The sequence below is a fragment of the Carcharhinus amblyrhynchos genome, chromosome 3 (assembly GCF_965287045.1).
Source record: "Carcharhinus amblyrhynchos chromosome 3, sCarAmb.v2.hapA, whole genome shotgun sequence".
NCBI classification, from domain to species: domain Eukaryota; kingdom Metazoa; phylum Chordata; class Chondrichthyes; order Carcharhiniformes; family Carcharhinidae; genus Carcharhinus; species Carcharhinus amblyrhynchos.
In genome coordinates this window covers 27712443-27737186 of record NC_137326.1, presented here as the reverse complement: position 1 = coordinate 27737186, position 24744 = coordinate 27712443, and the positions used below count along the sequence as shown (strand labels likewise).

Below are 24744 nucleotides of genomic sequence, written 5' to 3'. Positions count from 1 at the left end.
AAACCAGCTTCAAAAAGCCAATAATTGGCAGAATTGTAAGTTTTGATATACCGTCGACAAGATCAATTTTTATCGGATAAACATAGAAAGTAACTGGGGAAAATGGGAACCATTGAGCCCCTTGAGCCTGTTCCACCATTCATGAAAACATGGCTGATCTGTGAAATAGCCCCGTGTGCCAGCCTTTGCTCCATATCCATTAATGCCTGTGGAAAACAAAAATCTATCAATCTCAGATTTAAAATTTACAATTGACCTAGCGTCAACAGCCATTTGTGGAAGCGATTTGCAAACTTCTACCAGCCTTTGTATTTGATATATTTTAAAAACTAGCTGAGAATGTAATTTTCTTTTCAAAGCAAGTGCACCTGCAGGGTGTGTTAACTCATCCATAACACAGGCAGTGCAGTACGATTGTGTCTTGACAAGCTAACTCATCAATAGCCCACGAGCTGCTAAAAGATAGATTTTAGAAATTTTCATCATAACTACTCTGAAACTTAATGATACTATTAAGATCAAATTCTTTTAGGACGAATTATGCAGTAGAAAGTCTCCATAAAGGCATTTTTTCCTGATAATGGACTCAGTTGAAAGTATGGTCAAGGTGAAGAAAATTATCATACCAGTTTTTTGCATGACTGAAAAAAGACATATAAGTCACAAATGCCAAAGACATAAGCGAATTAAATGGTGTTCCACTTGAGTGAAAGAATGTCTGTAGCACTTTATCAATGATGTAATATTCTATTCATTTCATGGGTGACTTCTTTTATGTTTCATAACGTTCCTTGCAAATCAGAACATTAAGTGACAATTCACTACAGGGAACTATCACATTGGCAGGCAGTGAAATTATCATTTACAGCTGCGATATAACCATTCAATTCACAATAAACCCAGAGTTTTGACAAACTAAATCACTGAATACAACACTTCTCAAAAATTAGTGATCTGATAAATAAAAACAAAAATGAATTTAAGTCATCCCGAATGTAAACGATATAATCTTTCTGTTCCCAATCAAATATAGAATGGCTCTTATCAGAACGTGATTACAAGGCAATCATTTAATTTGTGTAAAGTCATGATCTATATTAGGCAAACATGAACAATTAACAACCATCATCGAAACATTAAAAAATGAACTCAGTGAACATTCTTAAAACCATTCCACTCTGTCTCTTATTATTTATCACATTGCAGATAGGGATGAACAGAGGATTATATTACTGTCTAGTGCAGAGAGACTTGGACAAGTTGCAGAGCTGGGTCGAGAGGTAGCAGATGGAGTTTAATGCGGAAAAGTGTGAGGTAATTCACTTCGGCAGGACTAACAGATGTGTAGAGTATAGGGCTAATGGTAGGACTCTGAATAGTGTTGATTAACAGAGGGATCTAGGTGTATGTGTACATAGATCCCTGAAAGTTGGGAATCAAGTAGATAAGGTTGTTAGGAAGGCATACGGTGTCTTGGCGTTTATTGGTAGGGGGACTGAATTTAGGAGCCGCAACGTCATGTTGCAACTGTACAAAACTCTGGTGCGTCCGCACTTGGAGTATTGTGTGCAGTTCTGGTCCCCACATTATAGGAAGGAAGTGGAGGCATTGGAGAGGGTGCAGAGGAGGTTTACCAGGATGTTGCCTGGTATGGAGGGAAGGTCCTATGAGGAGAGACTGAGGGATTTGAGGTTGTTTTCGTTAGAAAGAAGGCGGCTAAGAGGGGACCTTATTGAAACATACAAGATGATTAGAGGTTTAGATAGGGTGCACAGTGATAGCCTTTTTCCTCGGAAGGAGAAAGCTAGCACGAGGGGGCATAGCTTTAAATTAAGGGGTGGTAGTTATAGGATGGATGTCAGAGGTAGGTTCTTTACCCAGAGGGTGGTGAGGGATTGGAATGTCCTGCCTGCTGCAGTTGTAGATGCACCTAGTTTGGGGGCATTTAAGAGATCCGTGGATAGGTTTATGGATGGAAAGGGATTGGTTTAGGTTAGAGGGTCATTGCTTTTTTAATTGGTCGGCGCAACATTGTGGGCTGAAGGGCCTGTTCTGCGCTGTAATGTTCTATGTTCACATGCACAATGGCATATATTCAGGAGGAGTAACTTTTATAGCATTACAGAAGCATGTTTGCCAAGTGATACATCAGTATCACAGGGAAATGGAAGATCCAATGTATGAATACAATGCAATTACTCAAAATTGCCCACAAGCTGGAGATTGCTGTCCAACTGGCTGACAATATGAATCATGAGTAAATTCAAAGAATTTATTTAAACTTAACTCAACTATTAATTTATGCGCTTCTCTCTGTTTCAGACACAAATCATGGTTTTAAACCTGTGGATTATTGCGATTAAACCTTTCTGATATTGCTGAATTTTCTGATATGAAGTACAAGTGTTCAGAAAAGCAAAGTGATCAGAAACTATACAGTTCCGACTTACCTTTGTTATACTTGTTGGTTGGTATTTGGACATCACTTAAGCTGATGTTCACTGGCAAATTATTAAAATGTTCGTTGGGTTCCAAAATAAATTCCTTCCCAAGTTCCACATAGTTTCCATTTTCGTCTTTTTCATTTATTAAAACAGCATTGAAGTATTCATACTGAAAACAAAGCAAGTTCATTATGATTAATCAATACAATTAAATTCATGTATAGAAGAAGCATTTGACTGTAACAAAACAATAGCATTACATGTTGGTTAGCAACGGACATGCACACAACTCTTAGCACTTCACTTTATAATGTTGTTCAGTGTAAAATATTAACCATCTTACATTGTACTAATGTAACAATTTAAGAAAATGATTGCACTAACTAATATTGTGGATATTTTCAAAGGGATATATGCAGCACCAGAAATAATTAAGCTATGCAAAATGTTATTAATGTTCCATATTACATTATATTTTTGAGATAAAATACATGGTTGGGAGTAGAGTTTCTGATTATTTTTGTTAATAATATCAGCATAATTGGGGCGGAATTGACCAAGGTAGTGCAAACCTGCTGCAGCTAGCTATTTAGACCATACCTGGAATGCCGTGAACTGTTTTAGTCCCCTTAGCTAAGGAAATATATACTGGCATTGGATGCAGTCCAGGGAAGGTTCACTAATTTGATCCCGGGTATGAAGGGATTTTCTTATGAGGAGAGGTTGAGTAAGTTGGAACTTCACTCATTGGAGTTTAGAAGAATGAGAGTCAACCTAATTGAGGCATATAGGATTCCCAGAGGGCATGGTAGATGCTGAGTGGTTGTTTCCTCTTGTGGGAGAGTCCAGGACCAGAGGACATAGGGCCCAATTTTACCAAAAATTCGCACCCATTTTTGGGCGCGAAATCGCGGTAAATTCGGGCATTGGGCCTGTAATGCGATCTGCACCCGAAACTGAGCAGATCGTACCTTTACCAACACCCGATTTGGACGCGAATGTGATCCGTGCCCTAACTGGAGGGCCCGACGATTTAAATGTATTAGCATACATTCAAAACAACTTAATGAACTGCGCGCCCAACTCTACCGCCAAACCCCACTTTACCGTCTTTGGATCCGCGCTGCTATCCACCTGCAGAACAAAAATCCGAAACAGATTCCTATTTTGCAGGGGAATCGTCGAAGCCCATCCTCCTTGAACACCCTTCGCAGACCCCCCGCTAATCACCCTGGCAGACCCACCCCCCCATGATCCAAACCCCCTGGGAAGCAGACCCCCACCCCCCACGATCAGACCCCTCCTGGCAGGTAGGCCCCCCTTGGCAAAGCACATCCCCTCGCGATCCACCCCCTCCCCCCCGGAGGCAGCGCCCACCCCGCGATCAAACCCCCCCAGGAGGCAGGCCTCCCCAGCAGACCCCCACCCCTCCCCCACCATGGTCAGACCCCCCCAGGAGGCAGCCCCCCCCAACGGTCAGACCCCCCGGGTGGCAGGCCCCCCCTCCCTCGGCAGAGCGCATCCCCCAACCTACCTTGATTGCTGCCCTCCCTCCACCATCCTTCTGACCTGCACTCGTTGATGTGGAGATGTCGGCATTGGACTGGGGTCAACAGAGTAAGAAGTCTCACAACACCACTCCAACGGGGCTTTAACCTGGTGTTGTGAGACTTCTTACTGTGTTTACCTCAGTCCAACGCCGGCATCTCCACATCAATGAGTGCAGATCAGAAGGATGATGGATAGTTAGCAGCCATCAAGGCAGGTTGGGGGGTGTGCTCTGCTGAGGGGGGTGCCTGCCTCCTGGGGGGTGGGGGTGGCCTGATTGCGCGGGGTTGGTGGGGGGGGGGGCTGCCTCCCGGGGTGGGTGGGGAGTGCTTGATCGCGGGGGGTGTCTGCTGGGGGGGGGGGGGGGGGCCTGCCTCCCGGGGGGGGGTCCGATCACAGCTCATTCCACCCCTCCCTCCCCCACAGCCCAGCTCTCTCTTTGTGTTTTGCCTTTCGCGCCTGGGCGCGCTGTTTCGGATTTTTTTCAAACTGCGCGTGCGCAGTTCAAAGCTCCGGTCATTCCAGCAGCGCTAAGCCCCGCCCCACAGCACGGATCGGATTGGAGCCAGCAAAAAGCGTATGGGCGGGCTAGAACAAGGATTCCAGGTTTGGATCCGTTTTACGTCTGGATCCGGCACTTAGCCTCCAATTGGTAAAATCGGGCCCATCATCTTAGAGTGAGGGATCACCCATTAAAGATAGAGATGAGGAGGAATTTCTTCTCTCAGAGGTTGGTGAATCTGTGGACTTCTTTACCGCAGAGAGCTGTAGGGGTGGGTGACTAGGTATATTCAAGGTTGAGATAAATATTTTTTAAAAAATCAGTAACGGAATCAAGCATTATGGGGATCAGCAGGGTTGAGAATGGTCATATCGTATCGGTCATGGTCTCATAAAATGGTGGAGCAGACTCAATGGGCCGAATAGCTTACTTCTGCTCTAACACCTTGTGGTCTTATGGACTAAAAGATTGAAGTATTGTAAATACAATAAGGTACACTCAAGATCACATGTTCATATTTACTGCAATCTTTTATGCTGGTTTAAGATTAAATTTGCCAAATCAGGCCCCAACTACAAAGTGGACAAGCCTTCAGGTTGCAATGAGAAGGTTCCACCAATTACACTGGTTTCAGGAAGCTCTCTGGATTCCTCCCATGTTCTTAGGAGTGAGGCAATAGGAGGCTCATCCTTATCGGTTTCTTTCACATCGTATTCGATTGGATTTACCAAGAAACAAGCTATTGATCCAGCATCTGTTTTTAAGACATTTTCAGTGATCTTAAATCAGGTCATTCACAGGTGGATAAATATAGAACTGCTTATATTTGGTGATAAATGCATTTTCAGCTGTATTAGCAAAGTTGCACTAAGTTGGCAGTCTTAAATACATCAAGAAATGTTTTTTAAGAGAAATTCTATTTTGCTGTAGGTTGAAGATTTTACTCAGGTGATTATGAATTTTAGAAGAACGCTGACCTGTAACCTAACCAGTGCAACTCCAAGCACATTTTTGGAAATTGAATCCCTACAGTGCAGAAGGAGGCCATTTGGCCCATGCAGCCTGTACCGACTCTCTGACAAGTATCTTACTCAGGCTCTATCCCTGTAACCCCACACATTTACCATGGCTAATCCTTCTAACCTACACATCTTGAGACACTAAGGGACAATTTTACCATGGTCAATCCACCTGACCTGCACATCTTTGGGCAGTGGGAGGAAACCAGAGCACCTGGAGGAAATTCACATTGACACGCGGAGAATGTGCAAACTTCACACAGTCAGTCACCGGAGGCTGGAATTGAACCTGGATTCCTGGAGCTGTGAGGCAGCAGTGCTAAACACTGTGCCACTCTGCCACCCTGGGGTTATATCCACTCCAAGCACTTTAAACATTAACTATATATCATTAGCTCTACCGTATAAAGTTGTGACTATTAAAAGCTTGACCATAAATAAATATTATTAATTCTATTAAACCACACTGAAGACCAAAGTTCCAAGTGTAAAAAGGTGATTAATTTAATTTTCCTACATTAAATGTCTTCAATTAGTTTTTCACTTATGTGCCAACCCATAGTGACATTCTTATAATGAGACTTCCTATTAATCCTACAATGTGCTGGCCACAGTCCCACTGCCTGCACCAAGACAGCAGCCTTGTGACTTTAACAAAACTTTCGAAAGTCTGTTCTAACTGGAGGGGGTGGGGTGGGGGGAGACGGGGTATCCTCTGAAATCAGGTAGTTGTCTTGTGTAGCTAATGCTACGGAAAGAGATATTTCAAGCCACCTGGAGAGGAGCTTAGAAGAGGGGGATGGGAGAATGAAGCAGTTGTGATCCATGTCAGAATCAGTGACTTTGGAAGGAAGAGGAAGTGGTTCTGCTGAAGGAGCTATTTCATTTGTTCATGAGATGTATGTATTGCTGGCAAGCCCAGTATTTATTACCCATCCCTAAGTGCCCTTGAAAAGGTGATATGCCACCCTTCTGAACCACTGATGTCCTGTTGTACAATTACACAGTTTTGTTAGAAAGGGAGTTCCATGATGTTCACCCATTGATGAAGAAGGAATGGTGACAGAGTTCCAAGTTGGGGTGATGTGTGATATGGCGTGGAACTTGCAGGTTATGCCGTGCAGCATGTTTGTAAGGTGCTGTTGGTGGATTGCTGCGTTGCATTTTGAAAACAATACACACTGTAGCAGTGGTGTGCCAAGTCAAGTAATAGGAGCTAAGCACTACATTAAAAGGCTTTGAATAATTATTTAAATGCGCTAGAGGAAATTTTAGTGCAGTCATTGCAATGATCCACTGTTACAGTGTGCGTCAACAATGCAGCACAGAAGCCTCAATTGCAGTGTTAACAAAAACCTATTTCAAGGTTTTCAGAAAGGAGCTAAATCAATCAATAAAATACAAATTAAGCATAGCTGCACAATTCTGCTCATAAAAGTAGTACAATAATGGTTTCTATCATCATAATGCTTACGCTAACTAGTAGAGTATAGCCTGCAAAACGGACTGGGCCTCCCACCAGGACTATCGGCAGCTAGCATTCCATTAGAAAGCTGCCCAAAGTCCATTTGGAAAGAAAAAATCTAGCCAGTGTAACAAAAGAGTTCAGTATAGCTGGAAATAATGAATCGGTCCGGGAGCTCCTCCAGCTAATTGCTGATCAAATGACTTCCATGATGTGAATGTCCTCTCTGGGTTCAAGGACTGCTGCATCTCATTTCGTTTTCATTGAAAGTGGATGTTATAGGATGAGTGGAAGCAGCAGTGATGCTATTATTGATTGTCTATAACCCAGTGAAGAAAACCGCTGCTCGCGTGGTGTCTGGCAACTTGAGCACACTTTCATTCTGCTTTTCATACATCATTTTGTTTCCAAATACCTACTAAGTAAGATTCACTTGCAAATATCATGCCTAAGGAATTCAATTGGAGAATATATTCCCCACAGGAATGAGCACATGTCCGCAAGAGAACAAAAAAAAAATCAGATGATCATTTATCAAAATATTTCAACCAAAAATGTAATCAGTACCAGGTCATTTCCATCCTTGCACTGTGAAGAAATTTTCAGGCTGACTTGATCTCAGGTAACCTTCATCAGTTGCAGCCACATTACCTTATCCTTGTGCTGCAGCATTCGTCTCAGCTCATGTATTTCCAAAATAGAGTCATCAATTACCAAGGCGACAACCCATCTATCAGTTCAATTAATCAGCAGTGATTAAAAGCCTGGCTATTTTAAGTATGACTCACCTATAAATTTGGACACTTAAGGTGAAAAACTTTTGCTTTCCCATTACAAGCTGCAGTCATTACCAAGCTAAAGCAGCAAACCAACAGCACTCAAGAACCACAAAGTGTTAAAAGTGAAGAAGTTGGTCAAACACCATGAGGTTTACAGTCAATGACTATAACATTTGTTCAGATTTCACCTTAAGATTATCACCAGACATTTATATTACACTAATTAAATGCAATTGTTACTGCTCTAACACAATGTACAAGAGTTACCCATGAGTTCACGAATTTGGCTATGTTATGCTATAAATGAAAATTGGTGATAAATACCTACGACATTCTTGTGAGACTATCTAGCGGCCAATTAAATACAGACATTGACATGAACTGGAAGGCAGTTGCCTGCTATTCTTCTGAGCTGTGTAATGAAATGTGGCACAGCAAGAACAAATCTCAAACTGGAGAAGGAAATAAGGATATAAAATGCAGATAATTGCTAAAACAAAAGTATCTCAGGGTGGGAGGTGAACCACAGTTAAATTAATCAAAAATGATGCCATGTCCAAGTAATACAATGATGCTCTGTCAAACAATTTCCATGAAAATAATGTCTCTTTTGAGCTGCATTTCATGCTGGTCTATTAAGCGGGTTTGCAGACACCACAATGATGGCCCCAAGATTAGAAGATGTCTGAACTATGTATGCCAAATAACTGAACCTCTTGATTCATTTGACATTGTCAACTTCTATTTTACCTCCTTATAGTTTGAATTTTGTTACAATTGATTGTACTACTTGCACAGTCACAAATATATGTGGAGTTACCAATCATTGATACTCCTCCCATCATCAGTCAGGTGCACTGGTCTACATAATCCAAGCAAAACCATGTGGAATTTCAGGCATCTATTAATGAATAATGCCTTTGGCAAGTAGATGACCACAAGATAACATATTGATCATGAAGTTTGGATTAATTATACCTTAGATTTGTCGATCAAAATCAAATTCGTATCTAAATTACTTTCCATGGTCCTTTACCTGTTTGCTGAGTGCACCTTTCAGGTAAAAACTAAAATAAACTGTACACTGTCTCTCAGCTGGCAAATATGCAGGAAAAGAGAAAGGAAGAGAAAGTGAGTTCTGCTGCAAATGTTTACTTTAAAGCAGGAAAGTCTCCACCTGTTTAAGAGAGAAAGGTGACAGTCTTTGCAGGTTATATCAAATTCCTGCATATATTCATCCTGATTATCCTGTGGTCACAGCGGCCCATATTAACAGAATGTATTCCAAGAAGAACTGAATTATGGAAGTTGTTTTCTGTCATTTTTTTGTTTCAGGTTGCTGTAATTAGTTTTCGGAGGCAGAAGTTCCTTCACCACAATCCCTTTATTTACAATTCTAACAACAGTACACAGAGTGCTATCAGTCAGCAGTCTACCTTTGGGAATGCCAGGGGAACTAGCACTCTTGGTTAAATACAAGGTAAAGACTCCCATCAATTGACTCCTTAATTAGGAAGTTCATATTCCAATAGATCAACCTCAATGGCCTGATTGAAGTCATTACACTTGCCATACAGAATCTCTGATTATGGGCAGAGTTTTCTTTGGGTGTTATGCTTGACGCTTGGATTACAGCAACCTGTACATCTTCTCCAAACATTTCTCAGTGTGATTTTATGCTCTGATAGTTACACATGCTACATATTGACCTTCTAAACCATTAAAAAAAATTCTGTGTATCTAATGCATTCAAGCTAAGAAGCCAACACAGACAACCTACAACAAGATCAGCTAGAAAAGAAAATACAGCCATAATGTCAGCCATCACTCCACAGTAGTGCTCTGACTTAGTACATGTTATCAGCTTTTCACCATTTGTTTTGTTTTATGCTGAGTAGTGCTCACTATGCTAGCAGATTACATTAAGGGGAGGTGGAATGTGGTTGGAATAGCTTGTGTTATTCATCCTTAGGACATGGTGTTATTGGATAAACCAGCATTTAATTGCCCTTCAGAAGATGTGTGAGCCAACTTCTTGAACTGTTTGTGGTTTAGGTTAATGAGGGAGTTCCAGGATTTTGACTCAGCAACAATGATGGAATGACAATATAGCTCCAATTCAGGATGGTATCTGGCTTGGAAGGAACATGCAGGTGTTCTCATTCATGTGCTGTCCTTGTCCTTCTGGATGGTAAAGGGCATGGGTTTGGAAGGCTGTCCTGTGAGCTGCTGCAGTGATTTTATAGATGGTTCACACTACTACCACTATGTGCCAGTGATAGAGGTAGTGAAATTTAAGGTGAATGATGCGGTGCCAGTCAAGAGGGCTGTTTATCTTGGATGGTCAAGTTTCTTGAGTGTTGCTGCAACTGCCCTTATACAGGTAGATGGAGAGAGTATTCCATCACATTCCTGACATGTACCTCACTGGTAGATAAGATTTGGGAGAATCAGGTGGTGAGATACTCGCTGCAGAAGTAACAGCCTCTGATCAGTTCTTGTAGCTACTGTATTTATTTTCTGGTCAATGGTGTTTTGGACTTCTTTAATGCTTAAAGAAGAAGCAGCCAGCAATTAGCCAACAAAGGTACATCACAGGATTTTGGATGTGAGTTTGGATGAGAAAAGCAATGATTAGCCTGCCAGTGCTGTTCGCAGGTTTTCACGTCATATTTTTAGCAACCATGAAAAATAAATTTTAGCATGTGGAGTCCATGGTGGGCGGCCTCTGATTCACCTGTCCCGCCATCAGCTAAGTGCTTCAATCAGTGGGGCGCTCCATTTAAAGGCCACCTCAGCACTCTTTAGCCATTTCTTCAAGGTCCCAGACAATGAATGGCTGCTAAGAAGTCAGTCCTAAGATTCACAGAGGCAGCTCTTGGCACATTGCTGGATGCAGTGGAGGAGTGTTGCACATCCTGTGCCCACACTCAGAGAGGAAACCCTCAAGCACGGTCACCAACCCCGCCTTGGAGTCTTGGTACAAGACATCTGTCCTGCACTAAAATTTTCAGTGGTACTAGTCACATGACTTTTCGTGAAAGAGAGTTTCATATTTGTGTGAGGAACCACCTCCTTGAGTGGCTTAGTTGTAATTTTAAGGTTGTGCCTCTTAGTTCCAGACTATCCCCCGCAAGGAAATAGCTTCACTGATTTACCCTATCGACCTTATCTAATCCCCTAATCATTTTAATCACATCAATTATATCACCCTTTAATCTCAAGGGAATACAAGCCCAGAGTGTACAATCTTTCCTCATAATTTATCCATTGTATCAAACTGGTGAACCTGTATTACACCCCAAGTGTGGGTGGATATTAGAAACAGAATGAAGAGTTGTGTTTCTCCGTGTCATAGGAACTGGCCTTTGTTACTTATAGGGGGTGAATCTGCTGCATTAATTTTCTAGCGCAGTGGGCCAGGAGAAACATGCAGGGGTGTGATTCATGGATTCCTGCAAGCATTCGCGCCCTGCTAGCATATTCCAGCACCGGGTATCGAGCGCAGCCTGCTCCACGCTGTAAATTGATGGGGAGGTGAGCCTAACATCTATATATTATACATATCATTTAAATGCTCTTAGCAGGCCTGGGACTGAATTCACTGGGTCCACTAGTGTCTCCCACCCCATCCCAGAGTGTTTCACCCCAGCAGGGATTACACTGGCTCCCCACTTTTGGGGAGCTAGCAGCCCGACTCTGCTGGAATGAAGGGGGGCAATTGGGGCCCCCAGGGGTTCGGTGAGCGGGGGAGGGGAGGTGTCCCCAGGGCATTGAATCCCAACAGTGCCAGCCTGTGTCTCCTGGCACTGCCTGAGGGGTAATGTGCCCATGTCCGGGGGCACCTTGGCACTGCCCACTAGGCATATGGGGCAATCAGTGAGTGTGGGGGGGTCCACTGCCACTCTACATTGGGATCAATCGGGGAGGGAGGAAGGGAGGCCAGTGATTGGGGTGGGTGGGTCTGCCAGAGGGGGTAGAGAGGGTGGGACTGGCAGGGGGGATTGGCACTGCAGCCAGGGGACTGGAGATCAGGGTGGGCCACGATTGAGCTGTTGGGGGGAGGGGCAGCACTGTAGGGGTCTTGGGCTGGCCAGCAATCAAACTGGGATGACTGACAGTTTGGGCCACCGCGCATGCGCAGAGGCCGACTGGTTTCAGCCTCTCCAGTGGGAATAGGCCCTCCCCCCGAAATCTAATGATTTTCACACTGGTGGCCTCTGCAGTGCACAGAGTGTGGGAAATTCTAATGTGAACTCCCATTTAAAAAAAAACGTGAATTACTCCAGCTTTCCCACAAATTCAACACTTAGAATTTTTTTGGGAGAATTCCACCCATAATTTGCATTTTACTACACTTATTTGGTTCTTCTTGTTCTTGTCATCTCAAAGAGACACCCACTCATACCTTTGTTAGAAACAACAGCTTTTCAGTTATAACATAGTCAACATAGTTATAGATAATCGTTAAAATAGAGTACACAAATAATAAAAAGATTGCACAGTTATGATCATTTCAGTATACAAATAATTACAATAAGTTGCAAAATCCAGATTTCCTTAGTTTACAAAATAGAAATGAAACATCCACTGCACTCTGCACTTTGTGTCAAAGTCCATAGGTTATATGTTCTCAGCTTGACTTCCTGAAATTCTCAATCATATTGATGAGTTTTCTAGAGTAGGGGACTGGGCTGCCTCTTGGGTTGATCTGTTTATTTGTGAAATGGTGCCTTTTTTCCTTAATTCATTGCAAAGTTATTATTGGGTGACAAGTGACAGGAGCAATGTGAGGTGGGATTCAAGAGTTTTCTAGCAAAGTTCAGACAGGGAATTAGGAGTGGGATGGAATATCCTCCACCTGCTGGATGAGTGCAACACCAACTGCACTCAAGAAACTCAACACCATCCAGAACAAAGCAGCCCACTTGGTTTGCACTGCCCCCCCACCCCCCACATTCACAATCTTAAATTCCTCCTGCCACTGATGCACATTTGCAGCAGTGCGTCCCATCAACAAGGTGAACTGTTGCAATTTGTCAAGGTTCTTTTGACAGTACCTTTCAAATATACGCCCTCCACAATCTACAAGAACAAGGGCAACAAACGCATAGGATCACCCCACCTTGCAGATTCCTCTCCAAGCCACATACCATTAACACTTGGAACTATAAGAACATAAGAAATAGGAGCAGGAGTAGGCCATCTAGCCCTTCGAGCCTGCCCCGCCATTCAATAAGATCATGGCTGATCTGTCGTGGCTCAGTTCCACTTTCCCGCCCTCTCCCCATAACCCTTAATCCCCTCTCTTATCAAGAACCCATCAACCCGCTTCTTAAAAATATTTAGCGAGGCAGCCTCCACCACTTCAACGGGCAGAGAATTCCAGAGATTCACCACCCTTTGAGTGAAGAAGTTCCTCCTCAACTCCGTTCTAAACCGCCTCCCCCTTATCTTGAGGCTGTGCCCCCTAGTCCTACTGTCTTTTTTGAGCGGGAAGAGTCTCTCCACCTCTATCCTATCCATCCCATTCATCATCTTATACGTCTCAATGAGATCTCCCCTCATTCTTCTAAACTCTAACTATATCACCAATCCTTCCCTGACACTGCACCAAAATCCTGGAATCCCTCGCTAACAGAATGGTGAGTGTACCTGTGCCTAATAGTTTGTGGCAGTTCAAGAACGTGGCTCACTGTTACATTCTCAAGGGCAATTAAGAATGGGCAACAATGCAGGCCTTGCCAGTAGCACTCAGACCCCATGAATGAATTTGAAACAACTTAGATTGAATATTCTGACTGCTGGCATCAGGGGTTATGGGGAAAAGGCAGGAGAATCGGGATGAGAAAAATATGGGCCATGATTGAATGGCGGAGCAAAGTCATCGGGACGAGTGGTCTAATTCTGCTCCAATGTCCTCTGGTCTTGTGGCATTGCATCACTGCTTTAAACGCAGATCAGGTGACTTATCTGAACTCCTGAACCTGATGAATCCCCAAAAGTACAGATATGCTATACGCTCACGCTGATCATAAAGATCTCTAGGATTTGCTTGGCAATAGCACTGGCATCATTGTGTAAGAAACCTGGCAGCCACCTGTACACTGCCTGGTCCCACTAATATATTGCACTGTGCAGCAATTAAATAAATGACCTGATATTCTGCGTTTTTATTTTTGCTGGTTGTGGGGAAAATGTTGATCATGACATAGAAGAACACCCCCCACTCTTCTTCAAAACTGTGTAATGGGATCTTTTTTATTCACCTGAGAAGGACAAAAGGAGCCCTGGTTTACCATCTTAACCAAAATTTGGCATCTCCAGCAGTGCAATACTCCTTCACCACAGTACTTGAGGACCAGTCTAAATCTTGAGCTCGAGTCTCTGAAGTGAAGCTTAAACCCGTGACCTTCTGAGCCAATGGCAAGAGTGCTAATATAGAGCCAAGGTGTCACCGAAGGAGAGGATTGAATTAAGGTGGAACCGTATTATTTGTAGATTGGCAGAATTCAAACAAGTCATCTAGCTCAGGAGCCAGGCCAGCAAACTGACACAGACCAAACTGCTCTTCCTCGTTAGCATAGTGGTTAGTGTCCCCACCTGTCATGTGGGAGACTAGGGTTCAGTTCCCCGATGAGGAACTGCAAAAATAAATGACTGTGTCTGGAGAAGGAATCTTTCCTTTAATCTTTCAAATACATGAATAGGATGGGGGTAGAGTGATATGGCCCCCCCGGAAGGGGTTGGGGGGGTGGTTTTAGTTACGTTGGGCAGCACGGTCGGTGCAGGCTTGGAGAGCCAAAGTATCTGTTCCTATGCTGTAATTTTCTTTGTTCTTAGAAACAAAGACAAGAGGTGCGAAACCACCTCTGGGATGTATTTTGATACTGTGAGTGGGAGCTCCCGGCCGCACTTGCCCCAAAACGAGAAAATCCTGTCTGAGCTCAATGAACCTTTGCATGGTCCCCTCCTCCCCCACCAGCACCGCCCCCCACCACCCGCAACCCCCCCCCCCCCCCCCCCACCCCCACCCCCAACCCTCGCTACAATCCCTGTGGTGGGTGGGATGCGGAAACTCCCCCACATATACGCTTTGTTCCGAATGGAATGTAACTGCCATCCTCTGAACTAACTGCAAGCAGTTTAAATATAAATTTGAATCCAACAGAAATAATGTTTACAAAAAAATTGAAACTGTCCTTGACATTAAAATTCTGAAAGGTATTGAAAATCCATTGGTGCAGATCCATGGTTGAAAATTAAATGAAAGCTGACAGTTTAACTTGAATCTATGAGCTCTGCTTTGCAGTATGTAAGTAGTAGTCTGGGATCAGTACCGACATTATAAGCAGTCATAAAATTGCATTCTATACTGATTTTGATGTTAGTAATTGTTTTACTTATTTCCCAGATTGCGGGATATAACCCTGCATGTTTTTTTTGTTTCTGGCTTCTGTATTTCATGTTCAGGTACACCTTTTATCCCATCTTCTCTCCTTCAGTCTAATTTCCCTCAAGTTCCTCCGCTGCTACATTTGCCTCTGTGCTTCTGTGCGCTCCTTGTTTGTGGTTCTTGTATCCACCTTGTTTCCTTTTGCCCCCAGGCTTATGACAATTATTCCCTTAACATGCTTCTTGTTTCAATTTTGTTTCATTAGCCTCGGCCTTGTCTCACTCGCCGCTGCTTCCACAGCCCAGTGATGAAATGGGGATTTCAAAAAAATAAATGGCAGTGCAGCATTTGAGGAAAATAATGAGCTGGAAGTCATGAAAATATCATGTTATTATTTTCAGGCGTGCAGTCACTCAATGGCGCACTTAGCGCTGGCGTGGCTGCATGTTAGAATTGCAGGCACGGTGATGTTTGTACAATCCCTGCATCGGAATAAATGAAGCCTGGGTTAATCATACATCTCCATTCCTGCATCCATTTTAAGGGGCTATCCAATTTTGCCACTTTTGTTTTAACGTCTGATGTAAAATCATATCCAATCATATAATGATCACTAGAAAAAGATATGTTCTCTGACAGCTAGGTTAGTGATCAGTTCTGGTTAAACCATTCAATATAGCATTTGCTCTATAACAATCTTCATCATATTTATTAAGTAACAGCCACTTATTACCTCCATTATATTGCCTGTACTTCCATTTGTCTTTCCCAGCTGTCATTGGTCTGTCCATTTCACTTCTGAACAATCAGTATACTTGTCAGTGCAAAGATTCTAGCAATAAAATTTGATGTACTAGGAGTGCTACTAATATTATTGCACTGACATTTTTGCTACTAATAGAAAACTTGTCAGGAAAGCCTAAAGGTTTAAATGGAGAATAATGGATACCAGGAAGTGATTACATGCTAGCAATTTAATGGAAGTCTTTCAAATGCCATCAAAGTACCAAGGGGCAAATTCAAAGCAGTTTATAAATGTCATCTGGATTCAGAAATTAGATTGCAGTCATTGAATTGCTTCTCAATATCTGTTATCATTTATAAGGGATAATTTTCTTTACACTCCTGGCAGCAACAGAAGTTTTGGCTGCACACTACATATTGGGGGTAGAAATTGGTACGTGCTATGCCTGTTTTTTGGGTGTAAGCAGTCACAAAGAATACCAGTTCAGCAGTAGGATAGATCACACCCAATCTATACGGGTGTGGACACACAGTCAAATTCTCAGGGCCCTTTCAGTATGCGAGTTACGGCTCTGACACCTGCTGGAGGACCACATCAGGAAATGCATTCCAGATTCTACAGCAGCCTGTGCAGAGGTCATCTTAGGACACTAACCCGTACATCTTTGGACTGTGGGAGGAGGCCGAGGATTCAGAGGAAACCCACACAGACACGGGGAGAATGTGTAACCTCCACACATGTGCATGAATGTGCACACTCCACCTGAGGCTGGAATTGAAGCCGGGTCCCTGGCACTATGAGGTAGCAGTGCTAACCACTGTGCCAACATGGCCACATTCTCACCATTCGACTAAAGGATCTTCTGAATTCCTTTTTGCATCTATCAGTGACCAGCTTCTACATATGACCCCTGATTTTTGAATTGGGAGTGGGATAGCTTGATCTTGATTTCAGACAAAGCTCGGCACAACATCAAAGGGCCTGTACTGTGCTGTACTGTTCTATGTTTCTATGTTTCTAGTTGCAGCTCCTACAAAACTCTAAGCTCTGTCTCCGACTTACTGTTAAACTCCTATTTAATCCCTATGCTCATCCACCTTCGTCGGTTCCATATCCTGTATTACAGCAATTTTAAAATCCTTGTCCTTGGTTGGAATTTGTGTTGGGAGGTTGTTGTATGCCTGTTCCATATTCAGTCATTGCATTCTCACCTCAATCTGCATTGTTCATCTAAGCATACAATTACATTTACCAAAGCATGATTTATGTGAATTAGAAGTTTGTGTTGCTAGTAACTGAAAGAGTGTTGGGGGAATGGGGTGTGAAATCATAACAAAAAAATTCCAAGTCCCGAATGTGCATAAAAACGGGAGAAATTTGTACCATTTTCTGGGGTGACTTGAAAGTTGAATCTTACCCAACTCAGGCAAAAAAACTTGATAAACCAGTTTCTCATCAGCAGGGAAAATGGGCAGGGCCTAAATTGCCAAAAGCTGGCTGATAGCAGCAGAGAGTGCAATTGCACATGTGCGGCTTTCTGTGCACACAGAGCACAAAAACTTGTCACTGCCTCTGCTGCAATAGCTGGTCATTCTTTGTGGCTGAAACCCATCCCCCTTACCGCTGTGGGGCTCCGTGGCCGCCCATGACCCACCCCCTCACTTGCTGGGAACAATTGAGAATTCCATGCACCTGCACTGATTGTGAACACCTCCTCTCCTCCCACTGATCACTGTTGCTGAGTGACAATGGTTCCCTCCCCCACTGAATGGGACATCCCTGGTCTGGCCCCATTCTTACATGCCGCACCCCTTCAGGCCCCACTCCTGGCACTGTCCAGTGCTTGGTGGGTGCTGCCCAATGTGCACCCCTCATCCTGGACCTCTTGGGGAAGCCTCAATATCATCTGGTTCCACCGGCGAGGCCAACATGTCTGATCCTTGTTGGTGGGTACCATATGTGATCATTGCTGGAGAGAACGCTCCCTGACAAGGCCACAGAAGTAAGTGAGCCTGGACAATTCCATCCCAGGCTCACTAATTCACTTTTAAATACATTTAAATATTTTAATCAGCCTCATGCCCTTTTCGGGTGCGAGACTGATCTTGCCAGATATCCAGCGCTGGTAAGATTGTGAGAGGCCAGAAATCGGGCGCAAACCCAATTTTTTGCCTCTCTCACGATTTTACCAGCTCACCCCACCCATCAGCCAGCAGGGCACAATGATAAGATTGCCCCCTGTTGTTTTTCTTCACATGAATGATTTCTCACACCAAACTCACAAACTGGGAAACAAAATATTGGCACTGGATAACTTGGTTCCTGCTCAGATATGCTCACATCTCTGACGTAATCAACTGAAAGGAATTAAACCATCTGCTATGCTGGTAATACTTAATGTTTCACTAGTAAAGTGAGTCATGAATACAAATTGCATGTTTCAAAGCTCTGGAGTATTTACTACATGTTCTGATGGAACAGGTTCAAGGGCTGAGTGACCTATTCTTGTTTCTAGTTATACTTCAAAAATGCCATACATTAGTGGATTGATAATAAAATGTTTATTCATTCCTGATCTATCCAATGAAGGCTTTAGTACACTACACCTTAGCAAAATTCAACTGATATAAATTGATTCGTAATATTCAAATAAAACAATCAAAATAGACTTGTAGTTAAACCTCCGTAATCTAATGACAGGTCACCATTTAGAACCATAAGAATATAGGAGCAGGAATAGACCATCTAGCCCCTTGAGCCTGCTCCGCCATTCAATCAGGATTTTTTTGCGGACTCAGTTCCACGTACCCGCCCGCTCACCATAACGCTAAATTCCTTTACTGTTCAAAAATCTCCCTACCTTTGCCTTAAAAACATTCAACAAGGTAGCTTCAAACACTTCACTGGGCATGGAATTCCATGGGTTCACAACCCTTAATTCAGTCCTAAATATGCTTCCCCTTATTTTCAGGATATGCCCCCTAATTCTGGTTTCACCCGCCAGTGGAAGCAACCACCCTGCTTCTATCTTATCTATTCCCTTCATAATTTTATACGTTTCTATAAAAGATCTCCTCTCATTTTTCTAAATTCCAATGAGTATTGCACCAGTCTACTCAGTCTCTCCTCATAAGCCAATCCTTATCTGAACCTGAAAATGTCTACCATCCTTCCTACCTAATCCGATGATTTAAATTAGATAGCTACTGTATCACCAAAAGTGATCATATTGTATGTAAAATTATAATACATCAATCTTCCCCACTGCTCCAAATAATGTTCTCCTGATGCATCCCATTATTAGCACATATCCATTCATCAATCCAATGTCTAGAATAAACCATTAAACAATCATTCAGTCTCATGCATCCTTAAAGGACTGATACTCAAAGAAGTCCAAAGTACATATCAAAAGAGTTGAACAATTAATAACTTATATTATTGTTGTTATTATTTTTATTGCTGGTGTCAATTATATTTATCATATATGAATTTATTGTATTGATGCTGTCACGATGAAAACCAGATATTTCATCCATCAATTAATAATCTAAATGCCTAATAATCTAATTATCAACATTGTCTTTGTGTTATTAATCAGTTCCTTTATTCAAGCTATTTTGTCATTTTTATTGAAAATTTATGAAATGTTGTGATTTGTTAGCCAGCAAAGTTTCACATAGGTCATTGTTTTTGTTTGTGAGTCAATACTGAATAGCTGCAGTGGGCCACATACTTCCTCATTAGTGGACAAAAAGATGTTTTAACGAATTTAAGGAATCATTTTAATTTCAACTAGTGAGAGTCAACAGGAAAATAGACCTGAATTTCCATCCTGGTAGCAGGGAGCACAATTCAGGAAAATTCCCAGCTCAGCCCGAACTCCTTGGGAAAAAGTGCCAGCGAAGACAAATCTTCATTATCCAGGGGACAGTTGCAGGTTGCAGTGGGGTTAGCCAATACAAGGAGAAGTTCAGAGGTAGCCACAGAGGCTGCTGGAAGGGGACAGTTTAAAAGGTTGACCTTCATCGAAGTTAAAATACCTCACACCCCTGTAACACCCACACACTTCCGATGCCCCATTCATCCCACCGATGCCCCCAGGCCAGACCACGACAACCTCTCATGCACACTATGCTGGGGCAAGACCCCCCCATCAAATGCCTATGGCCTCTCATGCTCCCTATGTCAAGCTATGGCATTCCTCTCACCCCTCCCCCCATTGCCTGACTTGTACCTCTGTGCCATGCTATGGAATTCCATCCCTTCCCCATGGCCCCTCATTTTTCCTACACCAAGCTATGGCACTTCAATGCCTGTTGACCCACTACACACTGTATAAAACCAATATATTTATACAGATGGTAGGATGTGTTAAAAAAAAGCTTTAAAAAGTCATTCATTCATTACTTTCCACAATGCTGAAAAATATTTCTCTACAAAGCCAATCATCCAGATCCTTTAAGTACCAATAACTGTAGCCTCAACATTGTGTAAATCAACATAGTGAAGTTAATCCAGGGTTCAGAGAGCCTGAGCTTTCAATGTTTTACCTGGTGGTAGCTGTTTCAACAAGAATAATGGATTTGGCTGAGAGTTCATACTTCTATTGCTCTTGTTGAAGCAGCTACACACCAGAAAAAAACATTGCTTAAGTGATAGATGTGGCTCTGACCTCTGCCATCAATTTCACAATGTTTATTTACACAAGGTTAAGCGGTTTCAAGGTTTTGTAGTTTATGTTGGCGATACATTAAAAGATCTGGATGATTGACATTTTTATTGCGTTGTAGTGAAATTACTTGTTTTAAACATATAAACAATAATGAATAAATGATTGTTTTTAAAGCTTTCTTTATATGCCCTACTGTCATTAGGGGGTTCATTGATTCTATATCTTGTATATTAGGTAAATGGATATGGATATAGACTAGCTTGGCATAAGGGCTTGAGGAGTCATAAAGTTTGGATGGGGGAGGGGGCCTTACCTTAGGATAGGAGGAATTGGGAGCTCAACTTTTGAAAGATCCCATCATGCAGACTATGGTTCATGACTCCTCTGAGATACCATGGACCACAAGACTTAGGAAATCGTGGAGGAGTAGGACTTGCCTCTCTCCCCATTTGAGCCAGCCAGGATGAGAATGCCGAGTGCAGATTTCTGACAGGGACTATCCCGTACCTTTTAAAGGCACTCCCGAAAAACAGGCAGTCAGGAAATGGCTTCAGAGATCCTGGAATTGGAACCCACCCACCATTTTTGAAGAGTTTCCAAGCCATCCCAAACTCAATGAAATTTCAGCCCATCAGATTTGAAAATAGTGGATAAATTTGGCATTGGCCTAAAGCAGAGTTGAACCAATCTTGTATTTAGGTTTCTTTTAAATGCCCAGTGCAAACGATAGGTATGAAATGGGTACTTCGCTGTAGTTCACCAGGCCTGGGAGGGCAAGAAATCAGCCAACTACCAGTGGGCCAGCTGGCTAGTTCTAACTAGTAGGAGCGTTGGCTGTCCCAGGGAGCCCTCAATCAGACTGACAGCAGGCCCAGGAGATGCAAACCAACGTTTCGTTGGACCCTTGTTGAGTTGTTTCCAGTTGGTTCATTAGACCACTCATAATCTACAGAAATTTCTAAGTGAAGAAGGATTCAAACAAAGAAAGACCAAAGCTGCTTCTGATATTGTGGCAATACTGGACAGAGAAAACACAGGGGGTAAGCAAAATGATGTAGAGATGTTTTTCTTTTTCTCTTTCTCCACATACCCTGCTGAAAATCTTGCTGCATTACCCATCTGATAGCATGCTCAATTGGCATTCTTCGTACAAGAGTTGAGTGAGTGTGGGCAGATTTTTTGACCATAGCAGATGTCAGTGCTGGCCCCAATTCATACTTCGTTCAGCACCCTCGTACACTTTCCAGCAGGAGATATAGTAAACAGCGAGGACGATAGTAATAGATTTATGGTGGCCATAGACATCCACAAGATGAAATTTAACATAGCAGCGTGAAGTCATATGTAGGATGACTGAGGAGAGGCTATAAAAACTAAATTGTACAATTTTAAAGTGGGTGCAGGAACCTGGAGATCTGAGGATGCATAGAGGCTGAATAAACTGGGCTTGTACTCGTTAGAGTTTAGAAGAATGAGGGGAGATCTCATTGAGACGTATAAGATGATGAATGGGATGGATAGTATAGAGGTGGAGAGACTCTTCCCGCTCAAAAAAGACAGTAGGACTAGGGGGCACAGCCTCAAGATAAAAGGGGGGTGGTTTAGAACGGAGTTGAGGAGGAACTTCTTCACTCAAAGGGTGGTGAATCTCTGGAATTCTCTGCCCGTTGAAGTGGTGGAGGCTGCCTCGCTAAATATTTTTAAGACGCGGGTTGATGGGTTTTTGATAAGAGAGGGGATTAAGGGTTATGGGGAGAAAGCGGGAAAGTGGAACTGAGCAGCGACAGATCAGCCATGATCTTATTGAATGGCGGGGCAGGCTCGAAGGGCTAGATGGCCTACTCCTGCTCCTATTTCTTATGTTCTTATGTTCTTAAAATGCCTATTTTTATTTCAAATTTGCTATCAAGGTACAACAGTCAGTGCACAATTCGATTTACATATTTAAGAAGCCTTGCACTTTCTTAGAAGAGGCAACCCACCTGAACATTACACTAATTTGGTTTGGTGAGAAAGTAGCAGTTGTGGTTCGAAAATTCTTTCCAATGCATCCAAAATATATTTTAAAATATGCTTTAATCTGTAATTCAATCATGATAAATATTGCTTTCAGATTGCCACCAAGCACTGATGCTCGTTTGGAGGGCTGGTGGAGACACAACTAGCCAAATGGCCTCCTTCTGCGCTGTAACAATTCTGTGATCATCACTGGGTTCTGATTCAAGGACCCCAGGCAGTAAAAAGATTCTAAATGTTAAATAAGCTACCCAGCACTTAAATGTGCTGTTTGAAAAGCTTACTCTGTTTCATTCTCTACAAACGTGGGGAGGCGACTATTAATCCAGAAACCCAAATAATGTTCTGGGGACTTGGGTTCGAATCCCACCATGGCAGATGGTGGAATTTGAATTCAATAAAAAAAATCTGGAATTAAGAGTCTACTGATGACCATGAAAGCCTTGTTGATTTTCGGAAAAATCCATCTGGTTCACTAATGTCCTTTAGGGAAAGAAATCTGCCATGCTTACCTGATCTGGCCTACATATGACTCCAGAGCATAGTAATGTGGTTGACTCTTAACTGCCCTCTGAAATAGCCTCCCAGTTGAATAATCATGACTGAAGCAGTCCATGTTCAAACGCAACAAGATCTGGACAATAACCAGGCTTGGGCTGACAAGTGACAAACAATACTCACGCCACACAAATGCCAGGCAATGACCATCATCAATAAGACACAATCTAACTTCTGCCCCTTAACATTCAATGGTGTAACCATTACTGAATCTCTCACTGTCAACATCCTTGGGGTTACCATTGACCAGAAACTGAATTGGACTCATCACATAAACGCAGTGGCTACAAGGGCAGGTCAGAGGCTTGGAATACTGCGGCTAGTAACTCACCTCATGACTCTCCAGAGCCTATCCATCATCTACTAGGCACAAGTTAGGAGTGTGATGGAATATTCCTCACTTGCCTGCATGGTGCAGCTCCAACAGCACTCAAGAAGCTTGACATCATCCAGAACAAAGTAACTCGCTTGATTGGCATCACATCAACTAACATTCAATCCCTCCACCACCGACGCTCAGATAGTGTGTACTATCTACAAGATGCACTGCAGCAATCCACCAAAGGTCTTTAGACAGCACTTTCCAAACCCACAACCCATTCCAGAAGGGCCAGGGCAGCAGATAAATGGGAACACACCACCTGCAAGTTCCCTTCCAAGTCACCCACCATCCTGACTTGGGAACATATCACCATTCCTTTGCAGTCACTGGATCAAAATTCGGGAATTCCCTCCTTAACAGCATTGTGGGTCAACACAAAGAATGTGGACTGCTGCAATTCAAGAAGAGTAAAAAGTCTGACAACACCAGGTTTTAGTCCAACCTATTTATTTGATAATATTCTCACAAGCTTTCGAGGGGTTACCCTCTTCGTCACCTGACGAAGAGGGTAACCCCTCGAAAGCTTGTGAGAATATTATCAAATAAATAGGTTGGACTAAAACCTGGTGTTGTCAGACTTTTTACTGTGTTTACGCCAGTCCAACGCCGGCATACCCACATCATGGCAATTCAAGAAGACAGCTCACCACCGCCTTCTCAAGGGCAACTACAGATGGGCAATAAATGCTTGCCAGCCAGCGATGCCCATGTCCCACAAATGAATAAAAAAAATGCTGTCAGACCTTCCAAATGTTTCAAACATTTTCTGTTTTCTATTTTCAAATATAAATGTGCACCATACATCATTCTCACCCTTCCAACAGTTTCAGATAAGACACCTGAAAATTCCTCAAGGGAATGATCCTAAAGCTTAGATTGCTGACTATGTAGAAGGCTGCTGAACACTAAAGGACTTCAATTTAATCTTATCAAGAAGGTCAGTATTTGATGTGACCCGCCAGCAGCGAGAAAAAAAATCAAAGCCCGCTCTCTCATAACAATACCGAGGGCATGTTTTCTTACCAGACAGTAAACAGACATTTACATAAGGAACACAATGACATTCCGCACAGAACAAGAAATAGGTCAGTATAATTCAGAGAGTGCATTTGTAGACAATAATCTAACAGCATTTTATAATTACTTCTCCCCTCTCTATTACAGTTCATTTGGTTCCTTCAATACTCCAGCAATCAATGTTGTGCTGCTTCTGCT

At 42.8% G+C, this 24744-nt stretch overlaps 1 protein-coding gene across 2 annotated transcripts in view; it reads right to left on the bottom strand.

Annotated features, from left to right (window-relative positions):
* The window catches only part of cacna2d3a (calcium channel, voltage-dependent, alpha 2/delta subunit 3a), a 776701-nt gene that overhangs the window by 453858 nt on the left and 298099 nt on the right, over positions 1–24744 (bottom strand). For both annotated transcript variants that reach the window (XM_080182611.1, XM_080182617.1), the window contains exon 5: positions 2451–2613. In XM_080182611.1, coding sequence (XP_080038737.1) covers positions 2451–2613 — 163 coding nt within the window. The remainder of the gene's footprint in view (positions 1–2450; positions 2614–24744) is intronic.